The sequence below is a fragment of the Zeus faber genome, assembly GCF_960531495.2.
Source record: "Zeus faber genome assembly, chromosome: 1".
In the NCBI taxonomy this organism is placed as follows: Eukaryota; Metazoa; Chordata; class Actinopteri; order Zeiformes; family Zeidae; genus Zeus; species Zeus faber.
Window position 1 is genome coordinate 44,112,918 of NC_137193.1, and position 18,924 is coordinate 44,131,841.

At 41.7% G+C, this 18,924-nt stretch overlaps 1 protein-coding gene across 1 annotated transcript in view; it reads left to right on the plus strand.

Annotated features, from left to right (window-relative positions):
* The window catches only part of zfr2 (zinc finger RNA binding protein 2), a gene marked incomplete at its 5' end in the record, with an annotated part of 30,887 nt that overhangs the window by 4,288 nt on the left and 7,675 nt on the right, over nt 1-18,924 (plus strand). Inside the window, 12 exons of the mRNA XM_079996573.1 lie at nt 345-462; nt 2,782-3,009; nt 5,046-5,362; nt 5,663-5,851; nt 6,306-6,540; nt 6,979-7,223; nt 7,395-7,514; nt 8,270-8,415; nt 12,565-12,691; nt 13,272-13,567; nt 16,907-17,078; nt 18,638-18,812. Of these exons, the coding sequence (XP_079852699.1) occupies nt 345-462; nt 2,782-3,009; nt 5,046-5,362; nt 5,663-5,851; nt 6,306-6,540; nt 6,979-7,223; nt 7,395-7,514; nt 8,270-8,415; nt 12,565-12,691; nt 13,272-13,567; nt 16,907-17,078; nt 18,638-18,812 (2,368 nt within the window). The remainder of the gene's footprint in view (nt 1-344; nt 463-2,781; nt 3,010-5,045; nt 5,363-5,662; nt 5,852-6,305; nt 6,541-6,978; nt 7,224-7,394; nt 7,515-8,269; nt 8,416-12,564; nt 12,692-13,271; nt 13,568-16,906; nt 17,079-18,637; nt 18,813-18,924) is intronic.

Below are 18,924 nucleotides of genomic sequence, written 5' to 3' on the forward strand. Positions count from 1 at the left end.
CACTTTACTTAACCTTACATTCTTGGCCTTCGGATGCATGTTGTAAATACATTATAATATTTTATATGCGTTATTGATGCATCAATCCCAATTGAAATTCCTTTATTGGTAAATACATTTGATTATGAATATATTTGATATTATGAAAACGTATCTGCTGTTTTACATACAATGTTGTGGCTACGACAGTAGTGTGTACGTTTCTTTGTCAGTTCTTTGCCATCCAAATATAAATAGGATTAAACAAATGTTTGTTTATATCCCAATCACCAAAATAATCTTGATTAAAAAAAAAATAATAATAATAATAAAAAAATAATAATAATTATCTCCAATGATAACAGGACAACTACAGTTATGGGCGACCCCCAGCAGCGACAAGCTATGAGAACAAGCAACAGTACTACCAGACTACTATAGCTCCCGCCCAGAGGACACCCACAGAGAATTACTACCAGACCAGTGAGTCAAACTTGCAATATTACAATATAATGCAATATTACTGTTATATTATTTTGTGTGCAATCTACAAATCGTTTCACTTTGACCAGTGTGTAAGAAAGTATTTCAGTACTAATTAGTGGGCTCTGAATAGTGAGACGGGCTCCACTTGGAAATGTAATGTGCTATAAAAATAATATGTACAGTAAGGGTGTGGCAAAAATATCATATCACGATTTTTTTTTTTTTCAAACAAGATCACGATCCACGATCTTATCACGATTCTTTTTCATGTTTCATGTATGATCGATGGGTAGCCGATCGATCAGAGCGTCCTTAGAGACAGGTCTTTATATTCTTAAATTGTATTCTTTTTCTAATTCAAAATGCCACTCAGACCCAGGACCCTTGTGTCTTTTAGAGTTAGGGGTGTAGTTCGGGGACATCGGGCATAAGTACTTCACCATAGGGAACGAGTGGGCGGGGAGAGGTAGAACGGGTGGAGAACTTTCCTTCTCCAGAGGCAGAGAGTGTAGGACAGGTGGAAAATGATCACATTGATTTAATAACTTTGGGTTAGGGTTATTGCGCCGGCCAGTCCGTCGGGTATATATTTATCATTTATATATTTATTACCTCGTTCATTTATTTCAGGATTTATTTCATAGGCATATTTATTTTTATTTGCCTCTACGTCCACATACATCCTCTTGTGCGCGCAAGTGAATGACTGTCCGTGTGTCGCTCCGTGCACTGCTGCTCCCTCTGTCGCTCTCTGGCGTTGGGGGGGCAGATCGATACCACACCTGGGGACTTCAGCTGGACTGTCCATTGCCCACTCTATTCTGGTATTATCATCATGGCATGTGTGAAAAGGTGCAAAATGGAAATGTTTCTTAATGTGTTTGCATGTGTGAATAGTGGAACTCACTAGCTGTGCCGTAAAGGTGATCCCAGTAATTTACCGGGAACTATGTGTGAAAGGGGATTAAGGAAGGCGCGTAAAATGGCTTAATTTGATGACTCCTTTGTCACTATCAAAATGTGTAAATACATTTTGTCTAATATTTAATGTTATTTCCCATTGAAGTATATCGCTTGTTTGCCTATTTTGGATGCGTTTGAAATCAGAGGGGGAAAAAAAGAGAAAAAAAAAAAAAGGCTTGCGCTTCGAGTGCCGACTAAAATAGAATTTATTTTTCGATGCGAGCCGACTTGTTAAGCTAGGTTTATACCTGCCCCAAGCGTGAGGTAACGCGTGACGCAAATTACGTCACCAGGGGGTGGTGCCATTGTGCGTGGAGACCTGCGTGAAGTTGCGGTGCGAGGTCACGCATCTCAGATTTTGTGACTTTGCGTGAGGAGCACGGGGGCAGTGTTTTGCTGTTTTATTTCTGCTATGTTGGACAACATTGATCCACAGTCCACCAATTACTTTTTGATGCAGAGACAAAATAGTATACGCAAACAGATCAGGTGTGGTGATGTTATTGCACATTAATAGGGTCTTTGTAAAGTTCAGTTTACAAATAAAAGGTAAAGTTTTATCGGTATTCATGTACAGTTTGTGAGTGAATCTTGTAATGAGGGAGAATAATTACACATTGTGACTCCGTTCCATTGTTCAGTAAGTTCCTCTGTATTAAAATGCTGAGCAGGACATAACTTCCACCCCCCCCCCTCCTGTCTCTGCATGAAACGGGCCGACAGACAGGCTCCTTTCCCCCTCTTCTGCGCTTTTGTCTGTTCAACCACCATCAACAGCAATTCCTCCTCGGCACAAGCTCTGATGCCTTGTGTGCATCCATGTTTGTGTGCTGTCTAGCGCTCTTTTTGTTTACTACTTCCTGCTTCACAAGGTACTTTCTACTGCCAGCCGTGATTTCTGAGAATACTGCAACGGAGAATGTGCCAGCTCTGTTGAAGTTATAACTAAGGCTTAAGCCGCCAGAGCCGACTCATTCGCAACAAACATATCGCTACATATTTTCTCTGCTGCGCTTCCGCGTTCCCCATTTCTCCAAACAAAACAAATAGAAAGTGCTTTATTTTAAATGATAATTTCTGTTTACTATTGACAAATTATCTCTTGAACTTGACCTTAATTGAAACCCCCCCCAGATCGTGGAGACATTTTGATATTGCACACCCATCGTGTCCGGTGTTCAAATGCTTTGCCAAAAGTTCAGATGCAGTGCCAGGGTCAAAGCTCTCATTCGCCTAGGTTGCCAATCCTTTTCCACCTTTTGATACACTCGTTTTCTTTACAACACATTTTTCTTTTAGTCCCACACTTTAGACTTCACTTCAACTAAACCTTTTCCACCCTTTGTGTGCCAGTTGGTGTGAAGAGTGGCTACAGTCCTGCCCCCTCCACAGTGTACAGCCAGCCTCCTCCACCCCAGAGGCAGGTAACAGCCCTCAAACCCCTGGCCCCTGCTAGCTCTGTGTCCACCAGCTACAACATCTACCCAGTGTCCACCAGCGTCCAGCAGCCTCCCACCCCCATCTCCTCCTATACCCCCGGCTCCACCTTCAGCTCCACAGCCTCTGCCTCGTCCTACTCTGGTAAGAGAGGGATGTAGCCAGGCCATTTTGTCACTACTAGCCGTGGATATTGAAATGAAGAACTTTCTCCTATCACTATCTTATTGCATTGATAGTATCGCATATCAAAATATTTTTTGGCATTCAGTACCAACGACTGAAAGCTAATGGCTTCGGTGCCTTCATTTTTGCCCTAATTTTTAACATTGTTCATGTTACCCAGCCCTAATTAGTGGCCGACTGATAGAGGCTTTTCAATTGCTGATGCCGATATATAATGTCGATATCATGATTTTACAATTTTATAATAATAACAAATGAGTGACAAATTGCCGAACTTAAATGAACATTTCTTCAACATCGTCTGTATTGTCTCTGCAGTGCACTTACTTTAAATAAAAAAAAATGTTTTAACTAAATAAATGTCCACATGTAATCAAAAAATGAAACTTTGTGAAAAAAATAATTAATTACAATATAATAAAAAATGAACTGCGTCGTATTAAAGTCTGGTCCGGAAGTACAAGTAAAGTATTTAAACAAAAACATCCAGTTTTTACAAAATTTATTCCATAGCAACAAGGAGATGGTGTGACACAGCATGGGATCCAGGCACATACGGGGGGGAGGGGTTGGACACCTGCCCCTTGATGTCAATGGTAACCTTTATATGTGCCACAACACACAAAAAAAAATCGATCTAAAATAAAAAGACAGTAAAACCACAGGAACACGAATAAGGCGCACCTCTCTCTGGAGGAGAAATAACACTCCACTCCAATTCTCTGAGTTAGGTTTAGGTTTTGCCTCAAATGCAAAGTATTTCAAAACAGCAGTACTGCTGTTTTTTTTTTTGTTTGTTTTGTTTTTCAAAACCGGTCGCAGAGGCTCTGCACTTGCCATCTTCAATGACCTAACACCATTACAAACCGGAGCAAATGAGACTAGTGAAGACAACGAGTGAGTGAGGAGGCGGGGCTATGTGTGTGCTGCAGTGGTGTTTGTCAACTCGCTGCCAGAGAGAAGCGACAAAGAAGATTGTGAGAGTGAGATATATCGATAGTGCGGAAATTTTTAATTGAAACCCTTTCAAATATTCAGAATCAATAGAAAAATCAATATTTTTCCCGATACTTGTCTGCAGACAGACATATTTTTGTTTTTCGGCGTCGTATTCGCAGGCATCGGCTGATGCAGATTGTCTCAAAATGTGCAAATTAATTAAATTCGGCCCAATTAATCGGTCGACCACTAGCCCTTATGATTACTCAGTGAACAATATAACTTGACGTAATTGAAATATGAAGTAATGTCTTTAACTAGCACATTGGATTTAATCTAAATCTCCCATGTGCCACAAGCTATTGAGAAAAGCTTGACTGGATGAAAACAAAACAAAACAATATTCCTTAAGGTAAAGCACAAAAATTGAATCAGTGGAGGTCTGTATTGCAGACAGACTTTGTTTCTAAATAGTAAGCCCAAGAACATTTTCGAAGATTCTCACCGGCTTACATTCTGTCTGTATTTATCCAGTCCAGTGAAATTGGAGTACTCCTTGTCTGTTTATACAGTCCGGCCATATTAAAAACGATTTGATTCTGCGACTGCAGAGATCCTCTGTGGCTATGCAGAGCTGGATAAGATAATAGCTTTATGTTCATTCATATTCAAACTCATGACCTTAAAAAGAAATCTATTTTTGCGATAGGGCCTTTTTAAAATAATTGTTTTTCAGTTTAGCAATAGTTTAAGTTATTTAATATTTAAGAGCACTTTAGCTTGCGGAGAGTTGGGCAGACTTAATTCATTTGACTTATCAATGTAAAATCCAGTAGGAGAAGAAATGCTATTTATTTAATAGGTCAGTTTAGTTAAAACTGCATTAGCATGCTAAAAATATCTATTTATATTGTGAATTATTATTTTTATTTCTTTAAATGTTTTCATTTTTATTTTGTTCTGACCTGGAGGTTTTTTTTTTTTTTGTTTTTTTATTCTCTCGTGCCAACTCTGTACTCTGTGTCCTCCTGTCTGCTGTTCTGTCTCACTCTCAGGCATCAGCTATTCCACTTACGACTCCAGTGGTTACACCTCCACCTCGACCCCCTCCTACTATCAGCCACCGCAGCAAACCCTCTCCCAGCCCCAGCCCCCACCCCAGCAGCCCCAGCCCCCTGTCCAGCTACCCCCTAAACAGCTGACCAGCTCCTCCTGGAGCAACGCTGGCAGCAATATGGTGACGGCCCCTGCTGGCAATGCCTACAAGAAGCCAATGTTTCACCAAAACAAGCTGCAGAAGCCAAAAGGCCCCCCCAAGCAGCCTCAGCTGCATTACTGTGACATTTGTAAGATAAGCTGTGCTGGCCCACAGGTATGTTATCTTATTTATTTATTATATTTGTCTCAACAAAATGCACATTCTCCAATAAAGTTTTTTTGAATACTAACTAACGGCAGACAGAACAAGGGTCTAATACAAATGACTGCAAATAAATAATGTTTGGTGTGCTGTTTACACACATTACACACATAGCTGATTATTGTTGGATTATTTGAAAAACAAACCAACAATTAATCCAAACCAATTACAATATATAAGAGTTTTCTCAAAATGTATTACAGGCATTTTCGTATGGTCAACCTTGCAAAATGATTTTAATACGGTCTCTAGACGTACCGGGAGCATCTGGAGGGTCAGAAGCATAAGAAAAAGGAGGCGGCCCTGAAGTCCGGGGGACAGACGGGGCCCTCCAACGGGCCTCGAGGAGTCCAAACCCAGCTGCGCTGTGAGCTTTGTGATGTCTCCTGCACTGGAGTCGATGCCTACGCTGCACATATACGTGGGGCCAAGCACCAAAAGGTTGGCACAGTTGTGACATTTATTTAATTTATTTAGATGTTCAGAGCATGTATTCTATGCATCAAGAATTGGATAGATCTGTAAAAATGTATCATCTATAGAAATTACATTCAGTGCAAACGCTGTTGTTGTTGTACACATGCAGTTTTCTGCTACGTGTCAAGTTACAAAACAAAGCCTCCCTTGGAGATCTGATATCGGATAAACGCGGTGGTATCATAGGGGGCGATAGCTCAGGAGGTAGAGTGGGCTGTCCAGTAATCGATTCCAGGCTCCTCCTGATAGCAGGCTGTAGTGTCCTTGAGCAAGACAGTTAACCCCTGATTGCTCCTGATGGCTGCATCCATCGGTATATGAATAATTGTAAGTCGCTTTGGACAAAAGCATCTGCTAAATGATGGTGTAATATGTAATTTGTCACCCTCTGTTTCTCTTCGTCAACCCTCAAAAAAAGGTTGTGAAACTCCACACCAAGCTGGGCAAGCCAATACCTTCAACCGAGCCAGTGCTGGTGAACTCTGCTCCAGTTTATACAACATCTGTGGCTGGGAAGCCCTCTTCATCCACCTCTTCTTCTACGTCTGCTTCTGTGCACGCATCTGCAGCTGCACCGGTGACTCCAGCCACAGTTCCCAAACCAGTGGCTGCCAATACCACTGCTAAAACAACTGCACCAGTGAAGAAGCCAGGTTTGGGTGCTCCCAAGACATTTGTAAATGTATTCAGTTTGTTACGGCTGGGGAGGGGAACCTCCTGCCCGATACGGCCATCCAAGTAACATCACAGGGCAAATAAATGTAATTGTAGTAATATTTATTTCTTTAATTGTATAATTTAATATTGTAACTAGTCTATGGCCGGCTATCATATATGCAACTAATAATCCATCACAAGACAAAGGAAGGTTCCCCACTCTTGTGTGGGGAAAATATTTTGGTCTGAATATTGAACGTGTGCATTACATTTTTTCCCCAGGAACTTTTGAACAATATTTAGTGTATAATTGAATTTGATTTAAAAAAAAAAAAAAAAAAAAAAAGAGAGAATAAGGAAGTTCTGCTACAGATGTGCGATGTTATTTACTTTTAAATCAAATTTAATTTTTTTCCTCCTGCCTCTTCTCACAGCCAGTAAGCCAGTCAGTGCCTCAGCCGCATCCAGGGTGGAGGCGCCCAAGCAGCAGCAGCAGCAGCAGCAGCAGCAGCAGCAGCAGCAGCGGCAGCAGCAGCAACAGCAGCAGCAACAGCAGCAGCAGCAGCAGCAGCAGCAGCCAGTCCAGAAGCCCCAGGACCCTCAGAGCGAGGATGATGACAGCGACAGAGCAGGGGGTCCAAGTGATGTTCAGCCTGTGGGACACGACTATGTGGAGGAGGTAGGGAAGCGCTGGTGGTGAGAGTGGCCCAAAAAAAAGGGCAAATTATACGGAAACAAACTAATAATCATCTTATAGAGGGAATAGCTTTAACCTTAACTATATTACCTTACCTCCTAGTTTTTGATATCTTGATATTGTTTGATATCTAGCTGAATTCTCTCTTCCTAGGTCCGTAATGATGAGGGAAAGGTGATTCGCTTCCACTGTAAGCTGTGTGAATGCAGCTTTAATGACCCCAATGCGAAGGACATGCACTTGAAGGGAAGAAGGCACAGACTGCAATATAAAGTAAGTAAATCCTTCTGCTTAGCGCAATGTTTTGGAGATAGCTGCTGCTGTGGCACCTCAGTTAACTAAACAAGATTTTACCACATTTTGATTATCCAAAACTAAAATGATTAAAGAGTATAATGGTTGCACACTTTAAAGTTTCTTGTTTCCACGGGATGGCTGAAGACTGTGCAACCCAAATCTAAACCGCTGGTTTATGCCAGACATAATTATAATTTGTTTATGAAAATGTAACTTTTTATTATCACATGCTTGTCATGTTGTTAAATAACTTCTGTGAGAATTATTTGTTGGTACTATGTATTACCATGCATACTTTTGTGTGTGTACTTGCATGTGTGTTTCTGTTTCTGACTGTTAACGCAGTGCAGTGTTACTTTACAGTATTACACCCGTGTGGCAGTTTTGCCTACCACACGCCACCCAAGTGGCGTTTTCAGGGACCTACGGCACAGAGACACAGACAACATGGGCTGTAGCCTCCAGTTTATTTTAGAGAGTGGTCCAGCTGTAATTGGCCCAGGAGCAGATAGAGACATCTGTCACGACAGGGCTCCTTCCTTGAGTGTGTGTGGGGATGGGGCTTTTACCTGTTGCTCATGAGACCAACCAACAAGCAACAGGTATGCAGCCACACTCCTACCAATTACCTAGATCCAGGTCAGGTGTGGCTCCTCAAACTACTCCACCCCCACACCACAACCAGATTGTCTAGAACGTTGTTCTGCTTGTTATTTCCTCCTCTTGCGCAGAAGAAAGTGAACCCCGAACTTCCCGTGGAGATCAAGCCCAGTAATCGCGCCAGGAAGCTGCAGGAGGGCAAGCTGAGGAAACAGAAACAGAAGGCCGTTCTGAAGAGACAGAGAGATGACGAGCAGCGCTGGCACATGGAGATGAGGTCAGATAATAGTCAGACTGTTGTCAAATAATGGTCAGATTACAGTCAAAGATGAGGAAATCCACTGATAATGAGTCAGTGGTATAGTCCATGTAGACCAGAATTCCAACACTTTAATGGCTTAAGATCTTTTTCCACTGAATGGGCCTTTTATGGGAATAAAGAGATAAAGATAGATAAAGAGACAGACAGACGCTGTTTTTCACTTGTACAAGGGTCGGATCAGAGATGTGCTCTCGAGCAGCTCTCTGAGTCGAACAGTTTATTTTCAGGGAGTCAGAGAATATATGGTCAGTTTGACCTCACAGATGCGTAGGGGCTCAAGATAAGGCAAACTTTATGGCAGGAGGATAGGGCAAACGTTATGGCAGGAGTCCAAGGGAGAACACAGCCTAAGAGGTATGTTAAAGAGTGAACCCTGTGTGCTGAAATAAAGCTATGTGACTGAGGCTATATGAGCTTGTGTTCTTCATTATGTGTGTGAATATATATTTGTGATTACATAGATTTAGATATATTGTTATGTTCCACCCTTTTAATCACATAAAGAGATACTAATAAAACACCATTATAAAACATAAATACTAAAACATGAAATGTAAAAAATCAAAATAAAATGCTGAAAATGGAACACAAAAAATCACCAGTGGTGATAATTCACAAAGATTCAAAACTCCATGTCACAACTTGTGTGGGATAAAATACAAGCAAATAGCAAATTACAAGTGTGTGTGTGTCTGTGTGTGTGTGTGTATATATATATATATATATATATATATATATATATATATATATGAATGAGCAAACCAAGAAAAACATCAACACTACAAATTTACAAAGATTCAAAGTAGTGCATCATGTGAGGTTTTAAACTCAGGTGTCCTGTAAGGAAGAGGTGTCGGGATCATCAACAGGGTCTGCATAAGGGGGAGACCAAGTGTCCAGAGGGGACTCAGGGTCATCAAGGGGGATGGCAACAAAGTTCTTACTGGCTGGGGTGGTCACGTGGCGTAGTAATGGTATTATGCAAACCAAACAAGTGCATTGTAAAGTGAGGATGGCGGCTAAAGCGGCAGCACAGAGCGCGAGCCGGTGGCGCCAATTCATTACGAACTACCAGAACCCACTCTGAACGTCGTCGACTTCCTCCTTCAAAGTGACGTTGCGTAATTGGGTAAGCCTATGTAAAGCTTGGGCTATGAAATGGCTGTCGTTGTCGGGGACGAGAGTACAACGAGCCGTTCCGATGAGGACGCAGACCCCGCCTTGTGCTGCCGTAAGCTGGTCCAGCACCTTAGGTTTTGCAGGGACAATAGATGGAGCCGCAAAGTTCTTGTATCGTGCCATTGGTAATGAGGAGAGATCGTTCATAAAGGCGGTAAATTGATCATGTAAAGTTTTAATTTAGAGCATAATTTTACCAACTCCGGTCGATGAGAAGAGCGAGAGTAGGACCTTTTGGCCCTCAGTCCATAATTTGTGATTATATGGGACGTCAGTCCAAAATCGGGTCGTAAGGAAGTTGGGTAGTGCGCGTTCAGGTGAGTTGGTAACTCCAACACATGTCCGTGAATTGTCTTTGCCAGAGTCTGAAGTTCACAAATGGAGATGGGATGTTAGACCCGGCGAGATCGACGTCAGCATCCGTCCATGGCTGATACACCAGTATAGGTCCATCTCGGCCAGATACCTCGAACATGGTATTTACGTTTTCAGCCGGTTCTTTTTTTGTTCTCAAGTTCATGGTGGTTCCTTTCTTGCCATCTTTAGGCGGGTTGCGTGGAGGTGGAGGTAGCCGTATCTGTGGGGCGGTGGCTCCTTGCGGGGCATCATTGCTGTCAATGTCGAGGTCGATCACTGGTGTGTTTGCGTTAAAAGTTTGGCTCGTCGTCAAGGACGAGGTTGGGTGGATTTGAAGGTTGATGCCGTACGGGAGGATGGGAGTCCAGGTCCAGATCCAGGGCAGTGTCGGCCGGTAACATAGGATACAAAGAAGTACATTGATTAGCATTATACTCTGATGGTGCTGATGGTTTCGGATTTCTTTGTCCCTTTTCCTGCCCCTTTCTCTTTCCCTGATCCCCGTCTCGCTGTCCCTTTTCCTCTCCCTGCTTCTTACTGTTTCTTTTCTCTATTATTAGCTTCCTCTACCCGCTCTCCAAAAGCCCACCAATCAGCCTTGTATTTCCTCTTCTTCATTTCTTTATCTTGTAATCTAACTTTTAGCTGATTTAGACTAAAGCTTCCTCCTGTGGGAAGACCTAAGCTTTCCCATTCTACCAATCCTAACACGGTTTTGTCATCTTTTTCCTTCATATATCTGTAACATTCCTTCGATTCCCTATCCTGTTGATCCTTCTGTAGTGCTTTACTATTACTGGTACCCATGGTGCTATTAGACCCGTGAGTGCGATTGCACAATTCCTGTAGCTTCCAAAGCTACTTTAAATTCTGATATGACTTATTTATTTGTTTGTTTGTTTGTCTATTTGTTTTATTTTATTTATCTATTTATTTCATGATTGCCTTTTAACCTGGGGATTTCCTTTGTGTCAATTGGTGTTGCCTTATCCTTCCTTTTATCTATTTCATTACTTATTAATTTATATTACTTATTACAGTCTCAATAGATAAATCTAATTCTATTTGACGTACTTTAGGGCCTCATTAGAACTGTGGAAACCACATTGTATTTCACGCACTTTCCGGTCTTAATACAAGTCTAGGTTTGATTTCACATACTTTATTACGGTCCTAATAGAACTCTGGTTTGGATTTCACGTACTTTATTATGGTCTGAATGGAACTCTAGTTAAACACAGTCGTCACTATATTTCCAGGTTTCTTCTAAACCTCGGTCAAAAATTTGAGAATAAAACAAGCAATGTCTTCACTTTAGGAAAATACGTTTTTATTTAGTATCAAATAAACGCTGAATATTTTAATTTTTGAATTTAGAATTAGAAGATATATTTCAGACACTTCACACAATATCTGTCTTACCCCGCTATCAAGAATATAGATTGAGGCGCCGCTCCGGAATCCCACCGAAGGGCGGTCCTCCAAACAAGCGTTTTAGTTTATGCGGGCTCCGTCGTCAATGGTTCCCCAGGATACAGCTCGATCCTGGTTTGTGACGCCAAATAATGTTACAGAAATTAAAGGGTCACTTTAATCTGTAGCTTTTCAGTCTGTGATTTTAGATAAAGAGACAGACAGACGCTGGTTTTTACTTGTACAAGTGTCGGATCAGAGATGTGCTCTCGAGCAGCTCTCTGAGTCGAACAGTTTATTTTCAGGGAGTCAGAGAAAATATGGTCAGTTTGACCTCACAGATGCGTTGGGGCTCAGGATAAGGCAAACTTTATGGCAGGAATCCAAGGGAGAACACAGCCTAAGGTATGTGAAAGAATGAACCCTGTGTGCTGAAATAATGGTATGTGACTGATGCTATAAGAGTGTGTTCTTCATTATGTGTGTGCATAGGTTTATGTGATTACATAGATTAAGATATCAATTTCAAATGCAATACGTTAACACTCAATCGTGCCACGTCCTCTTATGCATATACAAAATAAAATCAGTTCACAAAAACAAAATTTCCTCATTATAGAAAACAATCAAAAAACAAAGGAGTTTGTTAGGGCTGAACGTTAAATGGAATTCAAACAGACATCGGAATGTAATAGAACGCAATTTTCAAATCACAAAGGGTGCGATTAAAAATAAATAAAAAAACAAATAATTATTATTTTACACAATCTTAACCAATAGCCCTGTCTAGGGCTGGCTTTTCCTTGAGGCTAGATAGGTGGCAGCCTAACACACTGGGGGTGCGGAGAGGGAGCGTTAAAGGCGCAATTTGCGCACCTGTGTACCTCTCTGACGGTACCGTAAATGCACGTGCCAGTGGTGCATGCGGCAGCGATGGGATACCCCTCCCCCCGCCTGATTGTTTAAACCAAACCTCCGCGCTGCCCTCCGCTGAGACCTGGTGCTCCGTCCCTAGCCATGTTGGGTTGTGCGTGAGAGAATCATGATCTCAATACTTAGGGTGAAAAATCATGATTGACATTTTGGCAAGAATTATGCAGCCATAATAAAGATAAGACTATGGTCTTAACAACTTGCTGTGTTGTCCTCCTTTAGGCGCTATGAGGAGGACATGTACTGGAGGAGGATGGAAGAGGAGCAGATGTACTGGGGAGAGCAGAGGCGCAGGATGGCCCCTCCTCCTCTCATGAGCCGGCCTGGTATGCCCGTGCCACCTCTCCTGGTGAGTGTTGTATTGAACAGCACTTTTCATGGCTGATTTATGTGCTTGTTGCTTTGGTTAAGATAGTAATTCATGGAAATGCTGTATCTCGATTGAGCTGCTCAGTGTAGTTGGCTTTTGTTCTTCCTTATTCCAATGTCCACTAGCTAAATAAATAAATGCATCAATTACCTTTACGTACTAAGTTAAGCATTCACTCAGGCCCAAGTATCATTATTGTGACAGTGTGGTTTTATAGGCAGGCAGTAAGTATGGAGCCTCTTTCGACTTGAGGATTTGGTTCAAGAACCCCAAGAACTATCCGATCTGCTGGAGAGTTCCTGGGCAAAAGGCTTGATTCTTCCAACTGTCTTTTCAGCCAAGCACAAATGTGATCTCCTTGAGGTGGATGGCAAGGGAAAAATACATTTCCAACGGGTATCATTGATAATAATAAACAGCTGGTGATAGTTGTTGAGTTTGATGTGGTGTTACTGAGTAGTAGTGGGTATACTGTCTTATTTAATTCACTGGAGATTAGGCTGATCAGTGATCATTGAGTATCCACATACCACCTCATCATTTTCCTCTCTTCTGCCAGACATGCGTACGTCGGCCAGACTCTCCGGACGATCGGCACATCATGGCAAAGCACTCCACAATTTACCCAGTGGAGGAGGAGCTTCAGGCCGTGCAGAAGATTGTCTCTCACTCAGAGAGAGCCCTAAAGCTAGTTTCAGACTCCCTTTTGGAGAAGGACACACCGCCACCTGCTGATGCGGCTGCTTCTGATGCGGCTGCTTCTGATGCGGCTGCTTCTGATGCGGCTGCTTCTGATGCGGCTGATGCTGATGCTGCTGATGCTGAAGCTACTACTGAGGATGGAGAGGAGAAAAAGTAAGGAGGATTCGCCAGGGTTTGTTACATTAACATGGAAAGGCAGACATTAAGAAGCAACATTAAATTAATTCAAACAGCTTGAGGTATAAGTGACCAGGTCTCCCTGTGTGGCCTACCCAAGCAATATCTCCAATGAACTACAGACCTTCCAACCTGCACACATTTTCTGTACCAACCACGCAATTCTTGGTCAAAATACACTGGTACGAAATGCCAGATGGAACTATGGAGAAAAAAATTATATATATATATTCACACACACACACACACACACACATACAGTCCTTTGGGGATGGGGAGTGGAGACGCTCCTCCGGCTCAGAGACCGCCTTGGGGCGGTGCTGGAATGGCTCGGAGCCCGGTGGGGAGTGTGGGTTTCTCTGCTGTGGTCCCCACGGAGCAGTCCTCACACCCAAAACAGTCGAAGGTCCCGCATGCGGGGAAAAAAACCCAGGTATTACCTTTTCCACTAATGATAAAGGCAGAATGTTAGTAGGTGTTACCGGGTTTTTGGCACAGTGGGAAGGGAGAGTTTTATATACAGGTACACCTCACTTAACGACCTACCTGTTTAATGAGCGTTCAGACTTATCACCAGCTCTCAGACCAGTCAGTATTGTGCGCTGCGTACAATACCGTGGCGTGTGCGGTGTCTCAGCGTCAAGCATCTCATCATGCATCACCGTTCTCAGTCTCGTTCCCGCATTCTGTCAGTATTCACTACACTAGCGTCGCCACGCCTCCTTTCCGTGAAATAAATAGACTCTTTGCTTATCAACAAAAAATTCAAAACAATATGGAAGGAGGGGACTTCCAGTGAACAAGTGAACAGTCAGCCATTAATTATTATAACTTTTTTCTTTGCAATGATTGCAATTTATTTTGGAATGGCAAGTACCATATGAATATAATATAAATGTATATTTGCACTTAAAAGTGAAAGAGACTTTCATATTCAGTTTGAACTGGACATTTCCATGTTAGTTCCATGTTAGTTATATGTTGTGTCGTATTCATATTCAGTTTGAACTCGACATTTCCATGTTAGTTATATGTTGTGTCGTACTTCATATTCAGTTTGAACTGGACATTTCCATGTTAGTTATATGTGGTGTCCCACTAAAACTCAATGAGAGTTACGTGTTGAATTATACTGAAACTGGGTGACTGTCCCATATTCTAATTTACTGGAACTCAGCGACAGTTTTATGTTCTATTATTGTTCCATAGTGAATAATGAACAATAATAAACACACTAGGGCTGTACCCGGCTCAGATTTTTGTTTCAATGCGAATGTTCGCGGGGGGGGGGGGGTTCGAACCGAGACCCAGTATTAAACAAGCCCCTATTCTCTAAACTATTCTCAGTCAAAATTAATAAAGACTGCATTATCGATAAGCTCTGACGTTACTCGTCCTGTTTTGGAGAAATTAAGATAATTTATTTTCTATTTATTTAGGCTATATAACTTGCAGTAACAATTTCAATTCGTCTAAGAAGCCTTTCCGCTATTATCTGAAGAGACATCTCTCTCTCCCACTCCATTACCGGTATGCGCAAGGGGCCAGCTCCCTCTGCCTCAATCTCACACACGCACGAGGAGACAAGGCTGCATAGCGCCCCCTTTCCATGCGTAATGCACAGAAAATAAAGCAGTGTTAATTCTGCTCTTAATTTATTTTAGTTTTTCTCTTAAAAAATAAAAAAAGAACCGATAAGAGTTCCGTTAAAGGACCGGATGAATAGGCAGTATCAGTAAAAGTAGTGGTACCATTAAAATCTTAAATAAACCTATCCTGACATGTCCCCGTTCCTCCAAATAAAACAACAAAAACATAATGTTTTTATTTGTTTTATTTGGAGGAACGGGGCACCATGATCGGGGTGCACGGAGAGCCTTCTTCAAACCACACATATAAAAAGTATATTTATGAATTCCTCTTATTTATAATTCCCCATTGAAATGTTATCCTTGTGCAGTTTTTAAGCTCCTATTTTTTTTTATGCTGTTATTGTAATGCACACTCACTGATGAAAAAAAACAAAAAAAAAAAAAAAACACTGCTCGACTTGAAGAATCTCAGTCGACTGACGGGTTTCTGATTAATGATTTGACTCGTCATTTCAGGGGGCAGCACAAACACAGTCTCAAAATCGGCAATCTCCCTATTGTGGTAAATGAAATTGCATCCGTAGTCCATAGGTGCCGCTGTCCTATCAGGTTAGTGTGATCAGATCATGTGATGTATTTGTTATTGACGTACAGTAGATATACCCAATGAGACCAAACAGTAAGAAAATTGTATTTCTCCGATCACGAATATAAACTAAAAATGATCAGACGACAATGTGAAAGATATTTAATAGTCAAAGTTGTATTATGAATATACAATTGAATGAAAATCGGAATCAGTCAAAATGGGAATGGGCAGGTCAGACTTTTAAAAAATCGGATATCGGAATCAGCCAAGAAAATTGCAATCGTTGCAATTCTTGGTAAACATGAATGAAATGATGCATTTCAAGGGGTATATCTTAATGAGATGAATTTGTGTATATAAATTTAACCGTAGTAGCTCGCATATGATGTTATTACCCTCTTTATGAGACAGTTAGAGTGTGAATAACTGATGGAGTCATTTAGCTGCATGCACTAAGTCAAAACGGCAAGGAGACTCCCTGTTACACTATTATGGTACTCAAAATATTTTCCCAAGGTTGGCAGGTCTGGAACTAGTGGCAGCATAACGATCAACTTATTAAAAGGGAATATATCATTTTGCTGTGTAGCTCTGCCCTCGCTGAATTAGGAAGTTCGACCATGTACAGTAAAACAGCCTCCATCTCTAGAGTCCTGGTTCTGAGATCATTTTAATCTGTAGGTATGAAACATTTATTTTAATTATAGAGAAGAGACCCAGGCTGGAATTTCTTTTTAACAAGGGATTCTCTGCTCATGAGTTTTACAAGTATTTGGGTGATTTAGATTCAAAATCTTTATTGTCCATTATGGAAAGTTGTTTTGCACTATCATCCTTAAATACAAAAGAAAATTTTGATAAGTAATCAGATGTAATAAACAAACACAATTATCACCGTAACATGGTCATTTGTGCCATTGTAGTTAAACCGTGATGTTAACAGTTAAACGTTTAAGAATTATTAAGAATCAATGACTAACTCTGCGGTTGCTCCATTTAATTACTCCATAGTTGTGAAACAAATTCTTAAATATATTTCCTTCAGCCCCTACATCGTCCATTATGACGTCTTACCCCGTTCTGTAAATCATGCAATTTCCAATCCTTTGTCTCTTGCTCTGCTGTGCTATGCAGTAGTGCTGAGAACCCCAGCCGGCTCCTGAAGGGGGTGATGAGGGTGGGCATCCTGGCTAAAGGCCTGCTGCTGCATGGGGACAGGAACGTGGAGCTGATCCTGCTCACCGCCAAGAAACCCACCATCTCCTTACTGAAGACCATCTCCAATCAGCTCCCCAAGGAACTAGCAGTAAGTGAACTGACCTGTCTCATCAGTACCTATGCTGAAATGACAGAGGTACTAGTCGTGTAGGACGTGGGAGTGCTGTGCATGTAGACGGGAGGGGGGAGGATTGAAAGCTTTGGAATTTTGCAGAGGGATCTTATTATTAGTTTCATTTATGGATTGGGGGGGTGTTTTCGTCCCTTAAGTGGCTTCAAAATCATGTGACTTCCACTGAGTAGAGGACCTTTTCGGAAGGACAATGAGAAAAAGACGATAAAAACTGCATGAAAAAAACAGAACTCGCTTTCCAAAAATGTCTGTTTGGTTGGAGTCACACTGGCAAATCTTCAATAATCCAACAGGGGAAATGACGCGGTCAAGACATGAGGAAATGAACTCATGACACACAACAAGCTGTTGTCTTGTCGTGTGTCATAAGTCCACATGACTGATACATGATGTCCACAACATGATGTACTTAACAGAATGGAAACTCAAGTTGGATGAAATATTTGTCATCAAAATGAAAAAGGAGAGCTCTTATCAATCCCTATGGTAGCAGCTGTGGCAGTGCTATCCTCTGGCTGCTTTTGGCAGCTGATACACAAAACCAGCTTCTCAAAATAGGGGTACAATGTTAGGAATCTGCAATCAAAAAGTCTGCACTATTGCCTTGCCAATAGAAATACCATTGAATTTCAAAGTTCACTTGTTTTTCTTCGGAACTAGGATGATTTAATATGAACCTGTGAACATTTAAAACTGCACTTAAAGCCAGAAATGTCCTGTTCCTCAGAAAATTATAGAACACTCATGTACCTCTGCAGTGGGAACAAGGTGATGGAAATAATATCCTCTGTGTTTTTTTTAATTTAATATATATATTTTTTATTTAGATTGCAAAGCTAATTACATCAGCCATTTTTGACATTCATTCTTCATGTTAGGCTTACTGGCCTGCTTTTCCATGACATCATTGATTTCCTGCTTTTCTCGTTTTGGGAGAGCGTTGTCCATGTTCACAAACGATTGAGCTGTCCTAGGCCAGGGGAATAGCACATGTGAATTTCAAAATTGACTGGTACTTCCGTCAAAGCCCATTCTGGAGGTGAACGCATGAGTGAGTGGGGATCTGTGCCAAATAAAACCTTGATCAAGACGAAAGGTTGTGATGTGTCCTAATTCCTTCCTTCCTCCCGCTCTAGCTTTGAGTGCGTTATCACGAGTGCTTTTAAACTGATCTTTAGATCCGCTGCCTGGTTATGACACCTGAATCCTACAGAGTGAGACTGGGGTCTTCCCTTTTTTTTTTAAATCTCCTCATTCACATTTGCCTGTGTGATAATTACTGAAGAGAAACCATATTACTAGTGCCCCACACCGAGACAATTACTCATTGTAGCCCACAGCACAAAAGTGGGGTCTTAAAATCTGAATAGCAACTCTTGAAATTTAGGGGTTGAAACTGTACGGTACAAAGATAGTGCCCATTATCCCGTCTTTTGTTTTTCCCTAATCAAAACAAGCCCCTACACCCCAGCTCCTCTGTAGTGAGTAATCCCAAGTGTCTTTTTAACCGGCAGACATTTTCTGAAGATCAGTATGAGGTGCAGGCTCACCCTGAGGAGGCCAACATCGTGATAATTTCGAGCAAGGAGCCCAAAATGCAGGTGACGATTTCTCTCACCTCGCCGCTGATGAGGGAGGACCCTGCCGCTGAGAAGGACAAGCAGGCAGGAGGCAAAGCGGCTGAGAAAGGTTAGAGAAGCCAAAGCTTTCAGCACCGGACCCACCGAATGTTAGTGCTGTGTGTGTAACACTTTTAATCCCCAACCCCACCATACAGTAGCCCAAATTTCAGAATGCAAAA